The sequence below is a fragment of the Equus asinus genome, chromosome 3 (assembly GCF_041296235.1).
Source record: "Equus asinus isolate D_3611 breed Donkey chromosome 3, EquAss-T2T_v2, whole genome shotgun sequence".
Lineage (NCBI taxonomy): Eukaryota > Metazoa > Chordata > Mammalia > Perissodactyla > Equidae > Equus > Equus asinus.
The window spans coordinates 119,434,537-119,451,331 of NC_091792.1; the positions used below are offsets into that span (position 1 = coordinate 119,434,537).

Below are 16,795 nucleotides of genomic sequence, written 5' to 3' on the forward strand. Positions count from 1 at the left end.
AGCCTGGTAATTCTGTGAACTCCGAGGGAGTAACAACGTTTTTAACAAACCTGAAGCATATCAGATCAGGCCACAAAATAGGTTTATATACTGGAGAAACTGCAACATTAAAGATATTCTTGAGCCAGCCCTGATAGCCTAGTGGTTAAAGTTTGGCGTGTTCTGCTTCAGCAGCCTGGGTTCACTTCCCAGGCACAGAACCACAACACTCATCTGTCAGTTGCCAAGCCATGGCAGCGTCTCACATAGAAGAACTAGAACAACTTCAACTAGGATATACAACTATGTTCTGGGGCTTTGGGGAGGAAAAAAAAGGATATTCTTGATCTCCATTTATCTAATATATTGGTTTTTTTAGACATGTGACTATAAAGTAAAAATAGTTTTTAAACAATTCAATTATCTATGATTTATTTTGTTTTAGTTAAACCATATGAAAAGATGACTCTTGCACAGTTGAAGGAAGCTGAAGATGAATTTGATGATGAAGATATGAAAGCTATTGAAATATATAGGTACAGTGATTCATTTGGGGAAATTAGGAGTTTTAGAACGAAGAAGTATTGTAAGGATGAATCTAAGAATAAGCCCTATTTTGTCTAAAGAATAGATTAAAAATAGAACACAACTAATTTTTAAACTAACTCACTTATATAAGATGGAATTTTTTTCCTGACTTTTTTGCATTTGCTTAAATAAAAAACTGTCCAATAATACGCAGCAAAACTTCATTAAGTTACATGTGAGTAAAGTGGAAAATATCAATAAAAGGCCATGCAAAAGAGGGCCATAAATTTCCTTCTAGCATGATGTCTGTCAAGGGTTTCTATCATTTAATGAATAATTACTAATTACAAACAAATTCTTTCAGAAATTAGAACAAGTGTATGTATTTCCCAACTTATCCTGATACTAAAATCAGACAAAGAAATTGAAAAAAAACAGAATGCTACAGAAAAATACCTTATATGAATGTAGGCACAAAAATTTTTCATAAAATATTAGCAAATGAAGTCCAGCAGTTTAAACAAAGAATACTACCACCTGATCAAGTAGGATTGGTCCCAGGAATGCCAGATTTTTTTTTAACATGAAAAAACAATGAGTTGGGGGGCTGGCCCCATGGTTGAGTGGTTAAGTTCACGCGCTCCGCTGCAGGCGGCCCAGTGTTTCTTTGGTTTGAATCCTGGGCGCGGACATGGCACTGCTCATCAAACCACGCTGAGGCAGCGTCCCACATGCCACAACTAGAAGGACCCACAACGAAGAATATGCAACTATGTACCGGGGGGCTTTGGGGAGAAAAAGGAAAAAATAAAATCTAAACAAACAAACAAACAAAAACCAATGCGTTGGGTTGGAAGCAGCAATACTCCAGAAGCAATGAGCACACTTAGCACTCAGCTCTTGTTTCATAAACACTATTCTCCAATAAAAGGAACCAGTGTTCCTTGGATAACCACTTTATTCCACACTGTGAGTTGAGAAAGTACAATATGAATCTGGAGCATCTTGTGGTTCCAGAAAGTAAGGAGCCAAACTATGAGACCTCACAAAGGCCAGAGTTGGAACAACTTGAACAACACAATAAATAATCATAATATTGGATTATAAAATAAATATCCATGAGGCCATAGTGATATAAATAAATAAATAGCTGAATACGTGAAGAAATTCAGAGGAAGCAACACCTCATCCTCACTGAAGAATTCCAATTAATAAGCGTAGATGGAATGAGGGAAATAGAAAAATAGAAAAGTCACCATCAGAACACCACAGTAATAATCCCCCATGGGCAAGATCTGCTGGTAGACGCTAAAGTAAGTGAGTGAAAATTTAAATGGAAACAGGATATTTGCGTAGTCTCAAAATATTTAGTAATCATAAAGGAGGAAATAGTAAGTTTACAGTGTAATTTTGGCAGACCCCATCTTCGGGAAGTGACCAAGGTTAACATCACCAATAATACATGTTGACATCAAGTATCTCCTGATATGATGCACTGAGGAAGACATATCACCTCTGTGGTCTCCTTCTCAATAGTGCATAACCTCAGTCTAATGATAAGAATATATTAGAGGAACTCAAATTTGAGGGACTTTCAAAAAACAACTGACTGGGTTGACATCAGGAAAGATGGCAGAGTAGAGAGCTCCAGGAATCCATCTCGCCATGTAGACAACAATTGTACTGGCAGAAACTGTCTAAAGTGACAACTTGGGAACTCTGGAGTCTCTCTGGACACTTGCAGCTTATAGAATAAAGCTTGACTGGTAAATTGCAGTTAGCATTGGTTGATTTCAGTCCTTGGTGTGTAACAGCTATCCATTTTCCACCTCCCAGCCCCACATCAGGCAGATGTTTGAAAAACCACCTTTGTTTCTGGCACAGCTTGCAGGAGCCATGGTGGGCAATAAAGACTTTGTCCTCAAATATCAAGGTTCTGTGTTCTGATTGCAGACTGCTACTTCTGAATGCAGAGGTACAGGCACAGAGACTGGCTGCCAGTGTGTCACCCCTCGCTGGCTCAGGTGGCTTCCAGGGGGTTTAAAGGAGTCACGTCTGGTTTGGTTTTGTTTTTGACCTTCAAAAACAACCATATATAAGGGAGAATTTAGAAAGCCTTGGAAAAGAAGAAGGCTCAGAAAAGACCTGAGAAGACTTCACACGTATACCTCAGGCTGATCTCTCGCACAGAGACCCTACAATAATAATAATAATTTAAAAAAACATGGAGAAGGAGGAGAATCTGATGTCCAGAGTTATCACATTATAAGAGTCACTTTTCAACAACAACAAAAAATCAAAAGGCATACAAAGAAATAGGAAAGTATAGCTCATTAAAAGGAACAAAATAAATCAATACAAAATATACCTAAGGAAGCTCAGATGTCAGACTTACTAGACAAAGATTTTAAGACAACTGAATTAAAGATGCTCAAAGAGGTAAATGAGGACATGGACAAAGACAGGAAAGCATCATATGAACAAAATGAGAACAGCAATAAAGAGATAGAAATTATAAAAAGAAACCCAAAAGATATTCTGAAACTAAAAAGTACAATAATTGAAGTAAAAAACATACTAGGAGCCTTTGAAAGCAGATTTGAACAAGCAGAAGAAAGAATTAGCAAATTTGAAGATAGGACAATTGAAATTATTGAGTCTGAGGAAGAGAAAAAGAATGAACAAAAGTGAACAGAGCCTAATTAGCCTTGAGGTATACTATTAGGTGAACCAACATATGTAGCATGTGAATCCCAGCAGAAAGAAAGAGAGAGAAAGGGGTAGAAAGAATATTTGAAGAAATAATGGCTGAAAACTTCCCAAATTTGACAAAATATATAAATCTACAAATCCGAGATGCTTAATGAACTCCAAGTAGGATAAATCAGAGAACCATACAAAGACACATGATAATCAACTAGCAAAAGACAAAGACAGAAGCTTGAAATCAGTGAGAGGGAAGCAATTTGTCACATACAAGGTACTCCTAATAAGACTTGTCAGCCCATTTCTCATTAGAAATCTTGGAGGCCAGAAGGCAGTGTGTTGATATATTTGAAGTGCTGCGAGAAAAAAAAAAACCTGTCAACCAAGAATTCTACATCTGGCAAAGCTGTGGTGCAAGAATGAAGGAGAAATTAAGACATTCCTAGATAAAAGCTAAGTGAGTTTCTTACTACTAGAATTGCCATTAAAAATTAGCTAAAGGAGTCCTTCAGGCTGAAATTAGAGGGCACTAGAGGGGCCAGCCTGGTGGCGTAGTGGTTAAGTTTATGCACTCCCCTTCAGTGGCCCAGGGTTTGCAGGTTTGGATCCTGGGTGTGGACCTATACACCATTCATCAGGCCATACTGTGACAGTGTCCCACATACAGAATAGAGGAAGATTGGCAATGAATGTTAGCTCAGGGCAAATCTTCCTCACCAAAAAAAAAAAAAAAAAAAGGGCACTAGACAGTAACTCAAAGCTATATGAAGAAATAAATAACATAGGTAAAGGTAACTACATAGGTAAATATAAAAGCCAGTTTCATTGTACTTTTGATTTTTAACTCCTTTTTTTCTGTATGATTCAAAAGGCAAATGCATAACACAATGATAAATTGGTGTTAATGGATGCACAGACAATGTAGTTTGTAACATTAACAACATAAAAGGCAAGGGATGAAGAGGTATAGGAGCAGTGTTGGTATGCTATTGAAACTACATTGGTATTATTCATAGTAGGTCATTAGAAGATATTAATTTTAATCCTTAAGGTAACCACTAAGAAAAAACTAAAAGAATACACAAAAGATGAGGGAAATCAAAATGGGACACCACAAAAATCAATGAAATAAAAAAGAAGCAGTGATGGAAAAATTGAGGAACAAAGAGCATATAAGAAATACAGAAAATAGCTAAATGGCAGAAGTGAGTCCTATTTTTTTGTTTTTGTTTTGTTTTTACTGAGGTTATGATAGTTTTCAACCTTGTGAAATTTCAGTTGTACGTTATTATTTGTCAGTCATATTATAGGTGCACCACTTCACCCTTTGTGCCCACCCCCCACCCCCTTTTCTCCTGGTAACCACTAATCTGTTCTCTTTGTCCATGTGTTTGTTTATCTTCCACATACAAGTGGAGTCATGCAGAGGTTGTCGTTCTCTAGCTGGCTTACTTCAGTTAACATAATGCCCTCAAGGTCCATCCATGTTGTTGTGAATGGGATGATTTTATCTTTTTTTATGGCTGAGTAGTATTCCAATGTGTGTGTGTGTATAGTATGTATATATATGTGTGTATATATATATATACACACACCATATCTTCTTTATCCAGTCATCAGTCAATGGGCACTTAGGTTGTTTCCACATCTTGGCTATTATGAATAAAGCCGCATTGAACATAGAGGTGCATGGGTCTCTTTGAATTACTGATTTCAATTTCTTTGAATATATACCCAGTAGTGGGATGGCTAGGTCATATGGTATTTCTATTTTTAACTTTTTGAGAAATCTCCATACTGTTTTCCATAGTGGCTGCACCAGTTTGCATTCCCACCAGCAGTGTATGCGGGGCCTTTTTCTCTACAACCTCTTCAACATTTGTTACTTTTTGTTTTGATTATTTTTGCCATTCTAATGGGTGTAAGGTGATATCTTGGTGTAGTTTTGATTTGCATTTCCCTGATGATCAGTGATGATGAGCATCTTTTCATGTGCCTATTGGCCATCTGTACATCTTCTTTGGAGAAATGTCTGTTCATGTCCCCTGCCCATTTTTTGATTGGGTTGTTTGATTTTTCATTGTTGAGTTGTGTGAGTTCTTGATATATTATGGAGATTAACCCTTTGTTGGATATATAATTTGCAAATATTTTTTCTCAGTTGGTGGGTTGTGTTTTTGTTTCAATCCTGTTTTCCCTTGCCTTGTAGAAGCTCTTTAGTCTGATGAAGTCCCATTTGTTTATTCTTCCTATTGTTTCCCCTGTCTGAGAAGACATGGTGTCCGAAAAGATCCTGTAAATACTGATGTCAAAGAGTGTACTGCCTACTTTTTCTTCCAGAAGTCTTGGTTTCAGGTCTCACCTTTAAGTCTTTGATCCATTTGGGGTTTATTTTTGTGAAAGGTGTAAAAGAATGGTCTATTTTCATTCTTTTACACGTGGCTGTCCAGTTTTCCCAACACCATTTGTTGAAGAGACTTTCTTTCTCCATTGTATGTTCTCAGCTCCTTTGTCAAAGATTAGCTGTCCATAGAGGTGTGGTTTTATTTCTGGGCTTTCAATTCTATTCCTTTGATCTTTGTACCTGTTTTTGTACCAGTACCATGCTGTTTTGATTATGATAGCTTTGTAGTATATTTTGAAGTCAGGGATTGTGATGCCTCCAGCTTTGTTCTTTTTTTCAGGATTGCTTTAGCAATTCGGGGTCTTTTGTTGCCCCCATATGAGTTTTAGGAGTCTTTGTTCTATTTCTGTGAAGAATATCATTGGGATTCTGATTGGGATTGCATTGAATCTGTAGATTGCTTTAGGTAGTATAGACATTCTAACTACGTTTATTCTTCCAATCCATGTGCATGGAATGTCTTTCCATCTCTTTATGTCATCAGCAATTTCTTTCAGGAAAGTCTTGTAGTTTTCATTGCATAGGTCTTTCACTTCCTTGGTTAAATTTATTCCTAGATATTTTATTCTTTTTGTTGTGATTGTGAATGGTATTGTGTTCTTGAGTTCTCTTTCTGTTAGTTCATTATTAGAGTATAGAAATGCTACTGATTTATGTAAGTTGATTTTGTATCCTGCAATTTTCCTGTAATTGTTGATTACTTCAAGTAGCTTTCCAATGGATTTTTTAGGGTTATCTATATATAAGATCATGTCATCCACAAACAAAGAGAGTTTCACTTCTTTATTGACTATTTGGCTTCCTTTTATTTCTTTTACCTGCCTAATTGCTCTGGCCAAAATCTCCAGTACTATATTGAATAAGAGTGGTGAGAGTGGGCACCCTTGTCTTGTTCTTGTTCTCAGAGGGATGGCTTTCAGTTTTTCCCCATTGAGTATGATGTTGGCTGTGGGTTTGTCATATATGGCCTTTATTATGCTGAGGTACTTTCCTTCTATACCCATTTTATTGAGAGTTTTTATCATAAATGATGTTGGATCTTGTTGAATGCTTTCTCTGCATCTATTGAGATGATCATGTGGTTTTTGTTTCTCATTTTGTTAATGTGGTGTATCACGTTGATTGACTTGTGGATGTTGAACCATCCCTGTGCCCCTGGTGTAAATCCCACTTGATGATGGTGTATGATCTTTCTAATGTATTGCTGTATTCGGTTTGACAATGTTTTGTTGAGGAGTTTTGCATCTATGTTCATCAGTGATATTGGCCTGTAGTTTTCCTACTTTGTGTTGTCCTTGACTGATTTTGGGATCAGGGTGATGTTGGCCTCATAGGATGCATTAGGAAGTGCTCCATGTTCCTCAATTTCCTGGAATAGTTTGAGAAAGATAGGTATTAAATCTTCTTTGAATGTTTGGTAGAATTCTCCAGAGAAGCTGTCTGGTCCTGGACTTTTGTTTTTGGGGAGGTTTTTGGTTACTGTTTCAATCTCTTTACTTGTGATTGGTCTATTCAGATTCTCTATTTCTTCCTGATTCAGTTTTGGGAGGTTTTAAGAGTCTAAGAATTTATCCATTTCTTCTGGGCTGTCCAATTTGTTGGCATATAGTTTTTCATAGTATTCTCTTGTAGTCTTTTGTATTTCTATGGTATCCATTGTGATTTATCCTCTTTCATTTCTTATTTTATTTATTTGAGTCTTCTCTCTTTTTTCCTTAGTGAGCCTGGCTAAGGGTTTGTCAATTTTGTTAATTTTCTCAAAGAGCCATCTCTTTGTTTCATTAATCCTTTCTACTGTCTTTTTTGTTTTGATTTCATTTATTTCTGCTCTAATTTTTATTATTTCCCTCCTTCTACTGACTTTGGGCTTTGTTAGTTCTTCTTTCTCTAATTCTTTTAGGTGTAGTTTGAGATTGCTTATTTGAGATTTTTCTTGTTTATTGAGGTGAGCCTGTATTGCAATGAATTTCCCTCTTAGGATGGCTTTTGCTGCATCCCAAATGAGTTGGTATGGTGTGTTTTCATTTTTGTTTGTCTCCAGATAATATTTGATTTCTCCTTTGATTTCTTCAATGATACATTGGTCATTCAGTAGCATGTTGTTTAATCTCCACGCCTTTGCCCCTTTCCCAGCTTTATTCTTGTAACTGATTTCTAGTTTCATAGCATTATGATTGGAAAAGGTGCTTGATATTATTTTCAATCCTTTTAAATTTGTTGAGGCTTTCTTTGTTTCCCAACATATGGTCTATCCTTGAGAATGTTCCATGCACGCTTGAGAAGAATGTGTAACCTGCGGTTTTTGGATGGAGTGTTCTATATATATCTATTAAGTTCATCTGGTCTAGTTTTTCATTTAATTCTACAATGTCCTTGTTGACTTTCTCTCTGGATGATCTATCCATTGGTGCTAGTACGGTGTTGAAGTTCCCTGCTGTTATTGTATTGTTGATATTTCCTTCTAGTTTTGTTAATAGTTGCTTTATGTACTTTGGTCCTCCTGTGTGGTCCTCCTATATATTTATAAGTATTGTGTCTTCTTGTTGGAGTGTCCCTTTTATCATTATAAACTGCCCCTCTTAGTCTCTCTTTACCTGTTTTGCCTTGAAGTCTACTTTGTCTGATATAAGTATGGTGACACTTGCTTTCTTATGTTCACTATTAGCTGGAGTACTGTCTTCCATCCCTTAACTCTGAGGCTATGTTTGTCTTTGGGGCTGAGGTGTGTTTCCTGGAGGCAGCATATTGTTGGGTCTTGTTTTTTAATCCATCCTGTCACTCTGTGCCTTTTGACTGGAGAATTCAATCCGTTTACATTTAGAGTGATTATTGAAATGTGGGGGCCTAATGCTGCCATTTTATCGCTCATTTTCCAGTTCTCTTGTTTTTCCTTGGTTTCTCGCCCCATGAATTTCAGACTACCAATTCAGTGAGGCAGTTTTCTATGTTGGTTCTCTTAGTTTTCTCCTTATTTGTAATTTGTGTCTCTGTTCTAATTATTTGTTTAGTGGTTACCACGTGGTTTGTATAGAACATGTCATAGATGAGATAGTCCATTTTCTGATAGCCTCTTATTTCCTTAGACTAAACTGGTTCCATCCTTTTCCTCTTCCCCTTCTAAGTTGTTATTGTCACATCTTTTTTTCTTCTTGTGTTGTGAGTTTGTGGTAAAATGACAAGATTATAGTTATTCCTGGTGTTGCCCTTCCCTTTCCCTTTAATGTTATGCTTAAGCGTTTGCTAACCTGTTCTGATGGAGAGCTGCAACTTTCTGATTTTGTCTTTCTACTTATCTCCTTTGCTCAGGGTTTTGTAACCTCTTTCCTTTTTAAATTTTTTTTCAGATATGAGTGCCTTCCTCATCATTTCTTGTAGGGGGCGGGTCTGTGGCAATGAACCCTCTTAACTTTGGTTTATCTGGGAAAGTTTTTATTTCTCCATCATATTTGAAAGATATTTTCAATGGATAGGGTATTCTTGGCTGAAAGTTTTTGTCTTTCAGAATTTTTAATATATCGTTCCATTCTCTCCTAGTCTGTAATGTATTTGCTGAGAAATCTGTTGACAGCCTGATAGGGGTTCCTTTGTAGATTATTTTCTTCTGCCTTGCTGCCCTTAATATTTTCTCTTTGTCATTGACTTTTCCAAGCTTCGCTGCTATATGCCTTTGGGTTGGCCTTTTTACATTGATAAAGTTTAGAGATCTATTGTCTTCTGTCACATGGATTTTCAGCTCTCTCCCCAGGTTTGGGAAATTCTCAGTTCTATTTCTTTGAACAAGCTTTCTGCTCCATTCTCCTTCTCTTCTCCCTCTGGGATACCTATAATCCTTATGTTGCATTTCTTAATGGCGTTGGATATTTCTTGGAGAGTTTCTTCATTTGTTTTTAGTCTTAGTTCTCTCCTCCTCCTCTATGTGAAACATTTCTATATTCCTATCCTCCTGACTGCAATTCTGTCCTCTGTGGATACTGAGGGACCACTGTATATTCATACAATGGAATATTATTCAGCCATGTAAACAAATTATATACTGATACATGCCACAACAGGATTGAATCTTGAAAATATTATGCTAAGTGACAGAAGCCAGTGACAAAAGGCCACATTTTATATGAAATGTCCAGAATAGGAAAATTCATAGAAACAGAAAGCAGATTATTAATTGACAGGGCCCGGGATGGGGGAATAAGGAATAACTGCCAATGGATATGAGGTTTCTTTGGGGCAATAAAAATAGTCTGGAATTAGATAGTGGTGATGGATGCCCAACTCTGTGAATATTTTAAAAGTCACTGAATTGTACACTTTAAATAGTTGACTTTCATTGTATATGAATTATATTACAATTAAAAACTAAAGATCTTAGAGGAACTGTAACTCACATATGACTACTTTGGAAAATAGTTTGGCAATTTCTTATAAAGTTACAAATACATTTAACATACAACCCAGCAATTACATTCCTGGATATTTACTTGAGAGAATTGAAGATACATGTCAATACAAAGACTTGTACATGAATATTCATAATAGCCAGAAACTGGTGACAACCCAAAAGTTCATCAATATGATGAATAAATGTGAGGTGAATGAATAAGCAAATTGTAATTCATTTATGAAATGGAATATTACTCTGTGAGAATAGTAAGCCCAGCCCTGGTGGTCTAGTGGTTAAGATTCAGTGCTCTCACTGCTGCTGCCTGGGTTTGTTTCCCAGTCAGGGAACCACACTACTTGTCTGTTGGTTATCATACTGTGGCTGCATGTTGCTCTGATGCTGAAAGCTATGCCACCAATATTTCAAATACTAGCAGGGTCACCCTCTGTGGATAGGTTTCAGTGGAGCTTCCAGACTCAGACAGACTAAAAAGAAGGACCTGGAGACTCACTTCCAAAAAAACTGGCCATGAAAACCCTATGCATCACAGAGGAGCATTGTCTGATATAGTTCTAGAAGGTGAGAGGATGGTGCAAAAAGACCAAAGACCAGGCAGAGTTCAGTTCTGATGTCCCCGGGGTAGCTAGGAGTCACTCAACTGGCACCAATAACAACAAGGAATAGTAAGCTACCTACTGATACACATGATCACCTTGGTGAAATTCATAAACATTATACTGTGTCTGAAGCCAGATGCAGGACATATGATCATATGCATCATTAAAAAAATATGATTTTAAATAAAAATATAAATTTCCAAAATTGACTCAATAAGGGATAGACAAGCATAATTGAGAAGATAGCCTGCTTCCTGAAATTTGTTCTACAGCGGATTTTCCTCTACTTTCAAGGCACAGATAATCCCTTTTTTATAGAGCTAGAAAGCTTACCAACTTATTGCAAAATTAGATTTCTTGTGTGAATTAACTTCCTAATAATGCAATCAGCAAAATTCAGACTGTGGGGAACTTTGGACAAGCGATCTAGTTTCCTTCAAGAAAGAAATTGCTAGGGGAAAGAATAGATGGAAAAGAATCTGTGGATTAAATGAGATTTAAGAGATATAACAACATTTGTATAAATCTAATTTGGATCCTCATTTGAATAAACAAACTTTAAAAAATGGAGACAGTACTGAATGACACAGAACTGTACATGTAAAAATGGTCAACATGATAAAGGTTCATGTATGTTTTACCACAATTAAATAAGTTTTTTAAATGGAGAGGATAGGATTATTTGAATAATATCTGAATATATTAAGGAATTATCATTGGTTTAGGTGTGATTATGCCATGTGAACTAAATTTTTTTTTTATGCTTTTCAGTGAGGAAGATTGGCCCTGAGCTAACGTCTGTTGCCAATCTTCCTCTTTTTTTTTTTCTCCCTAAAGCCCAAATATATAATTGTATATCCTAGTTGCAGGTCATTCTAGTTCCTCTATATGGGACGCTGCCACAGCATGGCCTGATGAGCAGTGTGTAGGTCCATGCCCAGGATCCGAACCGGCAAACCCTGGGCTGCCAAAGCAGAGCATGTGAACTTAACTGCTTGGCCATGGGCCTGGCCCTCAAACTAAATTTTTTAAAGTATTCTCATAGAGATATATAATGAAATATTTATAGATGAAATGACATGATGTCTTATATGCTTCAGAATAGCCTTTGAGATGGGGAGTTAATGGGGTTAGAGATGAAAGAAGATTGGCTATGAATAGAAATTATTGATGGAAGATGCAGACATCCGGGGCCTTTTTACTTTTGTACATATTAATTAGTGTCCATAATATAAAGTTAAAAATGCACATTCCTGAGGCCAGCACCAAGAGATAATATTCAGTAAATTTGAGTCAAGTCTCAGGAATATGCCCCTCTGTGGAACCCGCCATACCCAAGTGATGGATGTCTCATACAGGATGTCCACATGCCTCAACTTGAAAAATATTGCTTTAGACCAATCTCACTTTTAAAATGCAAATGCCAAAATCTTAAATAAAATGTTAGCAAATAAACCAGTGTACTAAAATAATCATATATAGTGAATAATTAGGGTTTATTCAAGGAATGCAGGGGTTGTTCAATGCTAGCAAACTTAATGTTATAATCATTTATGTCAGCAGAATTTATTAAGATAATTAATGCTAGCTCCTGTAACAAACAACTACAAAATCTCAGTGTTTTCACACAGGAAATTTCCTCACTCACAGATGGTGCACGTCCAGCTCTCCTCCAGGTGATGACTAGGGATCTGGGCTCTCTTCATTAGGGGCTCCATCATCTCAGAATCCTTTACCTCCAGGCTTGTGGACCAAGGAGACAGTGTGAAAAATGGCATGGGACATTTCAGAGATGAGTCATAGAAATGCACTTATCACTTTCACTCATGTTTCACTGGACATAATCCAGTCTTATGGCCCTAATCTAACTTCAAGGGAAGCTAGCAAATGCTGTCTTCCTGTAAGCCGTGGAAGAGGAAGCTATACTAATGACCACCCAATTAGTCTCTGCCACAGAGATAAAGAGATGCTATACATAGAAGTTCTTTTACTTGCATGCTCCACATCAAAAGTCCAAATCTAATGGCCACCAAATTATGGCATTATCTTCATATCTCTGCTGTCACTTTGGATGTAAGGAAAAAGGAAACTGTAGCCTTTCAAAATTTTACTTGTTCTTAAGAAAATAAAATTCTGTAGTCATCTTGATAGTGCTGATTTAAAGCAAATTCTTCATTTAAAGCCAAAGCAAAACAGCAGCTAAAAATTTAAGACTTTTTTTTCAAAAGCAGTTTTAGGTTCACAGCAAAATTGAGTGGCAAGTGTAGAGATTTCAAATATAGCTCCTGCTCCCACAAATGCAAAGCCTTCCCCATTATCAATATCTCCCACCAGAGTGATATATTTGTTGTAATTGATGAATCCACAGACATACATTATAATTGCCCAAAGTCAAGAGTGTACATTACAGTTCATTCTGGTGTTGTACATTCTACAGGTTTAGACAAATGAATAATGATATATATCCATCATTATAATATCATAAGAGTATTTTCACTGCCCTAAAAATCCTCTGTGCTCTGCCTATTCATCCTTCCCCCACTGCCAACCTCTGGCAACTACTGATCTTTTTATTGTCTCCATAGTTTGCCTTTTCCAGAATGTCATATAGTTGGAATCATACAGTATGTAGCCTTCTCAGATTGGCTTCTTTTACTTAGTAACATGCGTTTAAGGTTTCTCCATGTCTTTTCATGACTTGATAGCTCATTTCATTTTAGCACTGAGTAATATTCCGTTGTCTGGATGTACCACAGTTTATTTATCCATTCACCCACTGAAGGACATCTTGGTGGCTTCCAAGTTTTGGCAATGATGAATAAAGCTGCTATAAACACCCATGTGCAGTTTTTTACATGGACATGTTTTCGACTCCTTTGGGTAAATACCAAGGAGCCCGATAGCCAGATCATGTGGTAAGAGTATGTTTAGTTTTATAAGAAACCTCTAAACTTCCAAAAACCTTCCAAAAACCTTCCAAAAGCCTTCCAAAAAAAGCTGTGCCATTTTGCATGTCCACCAGCAGTGAGAGCTCCTATTGCTCCACATCCTCTCCAGCAGTTGGTGTTGTCAGTGTTCCAGATTTTGGTCATTCTAATAGATGTATAATGGTCTCTTGTTGTTTTAATTTGCATTTCCCTGATGATATATGTCGACGAAAGAACTGGCAATGAAAATAATCCATAACCAATCTATAAATGAAAATTTGGGAGAGTTTATTCTGAGCTGAAATCTGAGGACCATGGCCTGGGGCCTTTCTTCCCAAAGGAAGAAAGGGCACCAAAGAAGTGAGGTATACAGAGTGGTTATATACCCCCATACAGGACGTTTCACATATGATTGAAATGTCCCTCCCACAATAGTCACAAGATTGCCCTGTCAGCACAGCACTTGATGGACACAGCAGGTAGTGGGTCTGCTCTCTCAGAGGGTGTAGCAGGAGGCAAGCCTATTGTCTCGAGCTGGGCGGCCACAGGTGAGCGCAGCAATCGGTTTCTAGCCTAAGGAAAGATGCTTAATCCTTAAGGGAATACCAACATTGGGAGGGGGAGGGAAGTTGCACCTTTATCTCAAGGGCCTTTGTTCTTGCCGTAGGGAATATCTAAAGCAGATATACAAAGCATGCTCAACGGTCACGGTCAGGCCCTTTTGGGAAGACAAGGTCAGGCCAAATTAGGTTTACACCACATGGCTTCCTCATATTCTCTAATATATCCTATTACTTCCCATTTTTATTTGTCACATAGATGTGGGAGCATCTTTTCAGATGCTTATTTGTCACCTGTATATCTTCTTTGGTGAGGTGTCTGTTAAGGTCTTAGGTCCATTTTCTAATATAGTGATTTGTTTTCCTATGGTCGAGTTTTTACAGTTCTTTGTATAAATTTTGTATGACAGTCCTTTATCAGATGTGGGTTTTGCAAATATTTTCTCCCAGTCTTTGCTAAGGAGATAAGTTCCTAGAGACAAAAGTTGTTACAGCGGTTTTCTGATCTCCAGAGTAGTTTGATACTAGGGCATAAGTGCAACATTAGTTCCAGCTTCCCCAGTTTCTGGATTGCGGCAGATAAGGCTGTTTCGTTGGCAGACCAGTTTAGCAGTGTTGTTCTGGGAGTCGTTCCTGTTAGTTCGGTCTAGAGCCTCCTCCTTCCTCTTTCCACTGAGTTTGTAAAGGACTTAATTCCCCAGATTAAGTTTATTGCTGCTTAAAATAGCTAGAGGGCTTTCTGTTTATGCAACTGAATCTCAACTGATATGATTGTTAGGTGAAAAATGCAGGCCACTGAACACTATATCACTTCCTGATGGCAAAACTAATCCAGGTGTTTGTGTCTCTGCCTGCTCAATTCCTTTGAAATAACAAAGACAAATGAGGAGGAGAGGGTAGAGGAGGGGAGGAAGAAGAGAAGTAGTTGATAGTTGCACCATTAAGTGGGGCATGGTGCCCTCATCAGAACAAAAACTTTTTGAAACTTTTGAAAGATATTAAGCCAGTGAGATCAAATAGAGGGAAGTTAATGATGCTAAATACTCAAAGCAAGCAATATAGGGCTGAGAAAAGATCTTTGGAGTAACTGTAAATTCTGAATATCTGGGCCAGTAGAGGGAAAATTGAAGGACTTCAGTTTGAAAACTGTGGGGGTCCTAGACTTGGAGTACTATTCTTGGTGAAAAATAAAAATGGCAAGCAATAGGATATATTGGAGAATATGAGGAAGCCACTTGGTATAAACCTAATTCGGCCTGACCTTGTCTTTCCAAAAGGGCCTGACCGTGGCTGTTGAGCATGCATTGTATATCTGCTTTAGATATTCCTTCTGGCAAGAACAAAGGCCCTTGAGATTAAGGTGCAACTTCCCTCCCCATCCCAATGTTGGCTTCTCCTTAAGGATTAAGCATCTTTCCTTAGGCTAGAAACTGATTGCTGCGCTCACCTGTGGCCGCCCAGCTCGAGACAAATAGACTTGCCTCCTGCTACACCCTCAGAGATAGCAGATCCACTACCTGCTGTGTCCATCAAGTGCTGTGCTGACAGGGCAATCTTGTGACTATTGTGGGAGGGACATTTCAATCATATGTGAAACATCCTGTATGGGGGTATATAACCACTCTGTATACCTCACTTCTTTGGTGCCCTTTCTTCCTTTGGGAAGAAAGGCCCCAGGCCATGGTCCTCAGATTTCAGCTCAGAATAAACTCACCCAAATTTTCATTTGTAGATTGGTTATGGATTATTTTCGTCGACATTGGTCTTCCCCTCTAGGCTTCATTTTGCTTAGATTACTTGTTATGTAAAGTGATTGGTTTTACCCAACATGTTTCTAATAGGTGAAATAAGGACAAGGTGTTTTAAAATACACACAGGATTTTGTATTTATTCAGGTACAGTGAAGCCAACAGATCAGGAGATAATTGACTCTGAAAAGACTGTTTGTTACTCACAATTCTCAAGAGTAGGGGGCATGCCCCACAATGCAGGGCCACACGGGGAAGCACCAGAGCTGGCTAAGAGGCAGAAGGAGTGAGCGTATAGCATGGACATGAGCCTTTATTGCGGTTTCCACAGGAAATGCAAGCTAGGCAGAGTAAGGAGATTTAGGATTGGATAGTTTGAATAATTTTTCAGGCTCTGGATTATAGTGGCTGTCTCTAGTTGTCTGGTACCAGGCCCAGGGATGATTAAAGCAGGGGGATAATGGCTCAGCCCAGTAAAGGAGGTGGTTGAAGGATTGAGCTCTGGATCAGTTGGTTTGCATTTGAGGAATGTGCTCTTGGGCAAGTGTTTGCTATCTTTAGGAATTAGGTAACCCTGGGAGAAGCAGTCTCTCATGGATCAGCAAAGCCTCAGATGCCAGAGCATCCAAGAATACAGAAAATCAGAAAATATATTTAATACACAGACAAAGAAGGGGAGTAGGTTCTCCCAGATAACTTAGAGATATAGAATCAGTAACTTTAAAGAAATTTGCAGATGTGTCAGAAACCATTTGGATTTGCTTTATGAATCCAAGCATTCAACAATTAAAGTATGTAAATTTTGAGAGAGTTGTTTAACAAAGTTTTAAGGTTCTTATGGATGAATAACTAGGTAACATTTGCTGAATGCTCAGTTTGCTGGGCACCAGTCAAAGAAATTTACATGTGTTAGTTAATCCCCCACAATCCCATGCCAATAGGTAT

The 16,795-nt window shown here is 37.8% G+C and overlaps 1 protein-coding gene across 2 annotated transcripts in view; it reads left to right on the top strand.

The window, feature by feature from the left end:
* Positions 1–16,795, top strand: part of PDCL2 (phosducin like 2) — a 40,711-nt gene that overhangs the window by 16,175 nt on the left and 7,741 nt on the right. For both annotated transcript variants that reach the window (XM_014850162.3, XM_070505863.1), the window contains one exon: positions 425–515. In XM_014850162.3, the coding sequence (XP_014705648.1) occupies positions 425–515 (91 nt within the window). The remainder of the gene's footprint in view (positions 1–424; positions 516–16,795) is intronic.